The 4,447-nt window shown below is 57.7% G+C and overlaps 1 protein-coding gene across 2 annotated transcripts; it reads left to right on the top strand.

The window, feature by feature from the left end:
* Positions 1-651: 651 nt before the first annotated feature.
* On the top strand, positions 652-3,273 carry LOC138752585 (solute carrier family 35 member G3-like). 2 transcript variants are annotated; one of them, XM_069915373.1, is made up of 2 exons: positions 652-882; positions 2,177-3,273. In XM_069915373.1, the coding sequence occupies exons 1-2, from the start codon at positions 667-669 to the stop codon at positions 3,254-3,256; spliced, it is 1,296 nt and encodes a 431-aa protein (XP_069771474.1). In that variant the 5' UTR covers positions 652-666; the 3' UTR covers positions 3,257-3,273. The 2 variants fall into 2 exon arrangements, with proteins under 2 accessions (XP_069771474.1, XP_069771475.1); XM_069915374.1 differs by lacking the exon at positions 652-882 and adding an exon at positions 1,243-1,404.
* Positions 3,274-4,447: the final 1,174 nt, after the last annotated feature.

The raw sequence follows: 4,447 nt of genomic DNA, 5'->3' as shown, positions 1-4,447 counted from the left end.
TGGTCCTTCAGTACAAGCCTGTGTTTTTCTTGGCTCTCACAGGCGTGAATCCACCCTCTGCTCTCTGAGCCACATTCCAGAGTACTGGTTCCAGCAGGCACTTGACTGAATGCAAAGGAGTGTGCAATGGGACTGTGTAGAGGGAGTTTCACTACGTCTGATCCTGGGAGTATGTGAGAGAGCTTCACTCTGTGTCTGATCCCAGGAGTGTGCGATGAGATGGTGTGGAGGGAGCTTCACTCTGTGTCTGACTCCGTGAGTGTGTGATGGGTTGGTGTGGAAGGAGCTTCACTCTGAGCCTAACCCTGGATGTGTGTGATGGGACGGTGCGGAGGGAGCTTCACTCTGCGTCTGATCCCGGGAGTGAGTGATGGGATGGTGCGGAGGGAGCTTCACTCTGGGTCTGACCCTGGGATTGAGTGATGGGACGGTGCAGAGGGAGCTTCACTCTGTGTCTGGTCACAGAAGTGTGATGGGTTGGTGCGGAGGGAACATCTGACCCTGGGAGTGTGTGATGGGACGGTGGGGAGGGAGCTTCACTCTGCGTCTAATTCCGGGAGTGAGTGATAGGATGGTGTGGAGGGATCTTTGTTACTCTGGTACTTTTCCGTGTGGCCTGAGGGAATGAATTGTTGAACAACCAAGCTCCAGGGCTTAGTGTACGGAATGGCACCAGTCCGCGGGCCCTGTGGGCCTGCGTGGTGGGACAGTGTTGAAGCAGGCCTCCTTCTGGCAGAGCCTGGATGGAAGAGACTGCCAGCATATGCCTGCCTGGGGTCCTTGGTGACGTGGCACAGAGGGTTTATGATGTTACAACTCACGGCGGTGCCTGTGACCTCAGCAGAGAGTCTTCATTGTTCTGTGCCAGGGAGGTTGGCTGAGGTGAGTGACTCTCTTCCCGTTCCGAATCCCTTTGGAACCTCAGATAACAGCGAGCAAAATCTCTCTGGGGCCTTCCTATCTCTCTCTCTATCCCCCCTCTCTCTCTGTCTCCCTCCCTTGCTCTCTCTCCATCTCTCCCCTTCTCTCTCTGTCTCCCTCCCTCGCTCTCTCCATTTCTCCCCTCTCTCTCCCCCCTCTGTCTTCCTCCCTTGCTCTCTCCCTCCATCTCTCCCCTTCTCTCTTCACCACCCCCCCACCCCCCCCAGCATGACCTTGTCTGAACATGGAACCTACAGCAGATGACAAGGCTGTTCAGCCCATATGCCTGTGCTGCACATGACCTCCAAATGAAATGACCCCCTTCACATTCCTGTGTATGTCCAGAAGCTGTCGGAACTCCTTCCACCACCGCCCTTGCAGACCGTTCCAGGCACCCACGACTCTCCGTGTGAAATATGTGCCTCCCATATCTTCCTTAACCCTCCCCCCTTTCACCTCAAAGGCATGTTCTCCGTGTGTGAGGTAATCAAAGCTTCTCAAGATTTTATAGCCCTCTAGCAGATCTCCCCTCGGTACCTGACGCTTCAGAGAAAACAATCTGGGTTTTCCCAACCCCTCCACACAGTCAACATCCTGCCAAACCTCTTCTGTCCCTGTTCCAAACCCTCCATGTCCGGTAATGGGGTGAGCAGCACGCTACTCCATATGCACGGTACTCCAAATTCAGCCTGACCAAAGTTCCATGTCACCGCAACGTGACCTCCTTCTGTCCTCAAGATTCAAGATATTCAAAGTTCCCTCATTGTCATGTAATGGTGCAGAATGTAATATTACAGGAAACAGCCTTCTGTCTGCTGTAAGGCAGGCAAAGATGCGACATCAGTGTGGCCCAGGGCCCCTTACAGTACGAGAAAGGGAAGCAAAAGAGAGTCCCTTCAGAGTCACTGAATGTCCATGGATTCACCTCAGGCCGCTCCTGCAGTCTCTGCGGCCGCACAGACCCCCGTTTGGAAGGCCCAGCTCTGAGAGAAGTGGCATCTGTGTGCTGGTCCACTGAGTTTCCTGCCAATGGAAGACCAGAAACTAAGTCCCGGTGGGGTCTGATCCAGGGATATGGAGACCGGGAACTGGGCATGGGGCTCCTGGTGGAGTCTGACCCAGGAATATGGAAACTGGGAACTGTGTATAGTGTGGGATGCTCCCAGTGTGGGATGAGGAGACTGGAACCATGCACAGTGCTCCAGGCATGGACCAACCCAGTTGCCTTTTGCTGATCTTCTCTCCTTCTGCCCAGGTATCACCAGGAAGGGTTCAGGGGGGTAGGCTCTACATTCCGATGCAGCGCCCCGCGGACCATGGTGAGGATCGTTGGACCACCCCTGGTGAGCACGGCGCTGGGGACAAGCAAGGAGCAGATGAGAAGAAGCCGGAGGGGAGAAGCTGGTGGGAGTGCCACCTGTCGGACACCGCCAAGGGGCTGGTGGTGGCCCTATTCGGGGGCGGGTTGCTGGCTGGCTTTGTGGCCCCCTTCACCAGGATCGCCTACCAGGCCTCGCGCATGCCCTCCCTGGAGATCCTGCTGTTTCGGTGCCTCCTCCACATGGCATTGGGCCCGGTGTTGAAGCTCCGCCACATGCCCCTCTTTGGGCCCCGCCAGGCCTGGAGGCCGATCTTTATCCATGCCTTTATCAACGTGGTGTCCATCGGCTGTGCCTACACCTCCTTCATGGTCATCCCAGCCGGCAGCGCTACCACGATCCGCAAGGGCGCCTCCACACTCTGCTCCACACTGATGAGCCTGCTGATTACTACCACCACCCGACTGAGCGCCTATGACTGGGTGGGGCTGCTGGGCAGCATGGCCGGCCTGTGCCTCATCGTGGTTCCCGAGCTAGTGTGGTCAGAGAAGGCCTCGTTGCTGATCAACATCTTTGGCTACGTCCTGGCCACGCTGGGGGGGCTGGCGCTAGCTGTGGCGCTCATTATCTTCCGCACCTTCTCCCACCCGGCCAAGCTGGCCACGGCAGCCTTCACCTTTGGCGTGGTGGGCAGCCTTTTGTGTGCCATGCTAGCGCCCTGGCTGCAGGAGCCAGTGCTGACTTCCGACTCCCTCACCTGGAGCTGCGTGGCCAGCATCGCCAGCCTGGCGCTGCTCTCCTTCTTCTGCGCCAACTACGCCGTGTCCAAGGCCCACCCGGCTCTGGTCTGTGCCTTCCTGCACTCCGAGGTGGTGGTCACCATGGCGGTGCAGTACTGCGTGCTCAGCGAGCCGCTTTCTGCCTACGCTGTGGGGGGAGCCGGGGTGATCATCGGCAGCATCTTGGTGGTGACCGCCCACAGCGTGGGCTGTGGCAGGCAGACGGGCAGCCATTAAAACCTCTTTGTTCCACACTGGCAGTGAGGGTAGTTTCCTCCATCAATCGTTGGGCAAGGGTGGGGGTTGGAGGGCGGCTTCCTCCATCGGTCAGTGGGCAAGGGTGTCTTCTCCATTGGTCAGTGGCAAGGGTAGGGAGGGGTCTCTCTCTCTCTCTCTCTCTCTCCATTGGTCAGTGGCAAGGTTGGGGAGCGGTCTCTCTCTCTCTATTGGTCAGGGGCAAGGGTGGGGAGGGATCTCTTTCTCTCCCTCTCTCCTCATTGGTCAGTGGCAAGGTTGGGGAGGGGTCGCTCTCTCTCTCTCTCCATTAGTGTGGCAAGGGTGGGGAGGGTCCTCTCCATTGGTCAGTGGAAAGGGTGGGGCAGGGTCTCTCTCTCTCCATTGGTCAGTGGCAAGGTTGGGGAGGGGTCTCTCCATTGATTTGTGGCAAGGGTAGGGAGGGGTCTCTCTTTCTCTCTCTCTCTCTCTCCATTGCTCAGTGGCAAGGTTGGGGAGGGGTCTCTCTTCATTGGTCAGTGGTAAGGGTGGGGAGGGGCCTCTCTCTCTCTCTCTCTCTCCATTGGTCAGTGGCAAGGGTGGGGAGGGGTATCTTTCTCTTTCCATTGGTCAGTGGTAAGGGTGGGGAGGGGTATCTCTCTCCCATTGGTCAGTGGCAAGGGGGCAAGGGTGGGGAGGGGCCTCTCTCAGGTTGGGGTGGGATCTCTCCATTGGGTGGGGAGGGGCCTCTCTCTCTCTTCATTGCTCAGTGGCAAGGGTGGGGAGGGGTATCTCTCTCTCCCATTGGTCAGTGGCAAGGGTGGGGCGGGATCTCTTTCTCTCCCTCTCTCCTCATTGGTCAGTGGCAAGGTTGGGGCGGGGTCGCTCTCTCTCTCTCCATTAATGTGGCAAGGGTGGGAGGGTCCTCTCCATTGGTCAGTGGCAAGGGTGGGGCAGGGTCTCTCTCTTTCTCCATTGGTCAGTGGCAAGGTTGGGGGGGGGGTCTCCATTGATTTGTGGCAAGGGTAGGGAGGGGTCTCTCTTTCTCTCTCTCTCTCTCTCTCTCCCCATTGATCAGTGGCAAGGTTGGGGAGGGATCTCTCTCTCCATTAGTGTGGCAAGGGTGGGGAGAGATCTCTCCATTGATCAGTGGCAAGGGTGGGGATGTGTCTCACTCTCTCTCCATTGGTCAGTGGCAAGGGTGGGGAGGGGTCT

The sequence above is a fragment of the Narcine bancroftii genome, chromosome 2, assembly GCF_036971445.1.
Source record: "Narcine bancroftii isolate sNarBan1 chromosome 2, sNarBan1.hap1, whole genome shotgun sequence".
In the NCBI taxonomy this organism is placed as follows: domain Eukaryota; kingdom Metazoa; phylum Chordata; class Chondrichthyes; order Torpediniformes; family Narcinidae; genus Narcine; species Narcine bancroftii.
The sequence above is the reverse complement of the archived record's forward strand: the minus strand, read 5'-3'. Positions and strand labels throughout refer to the sequence as shown.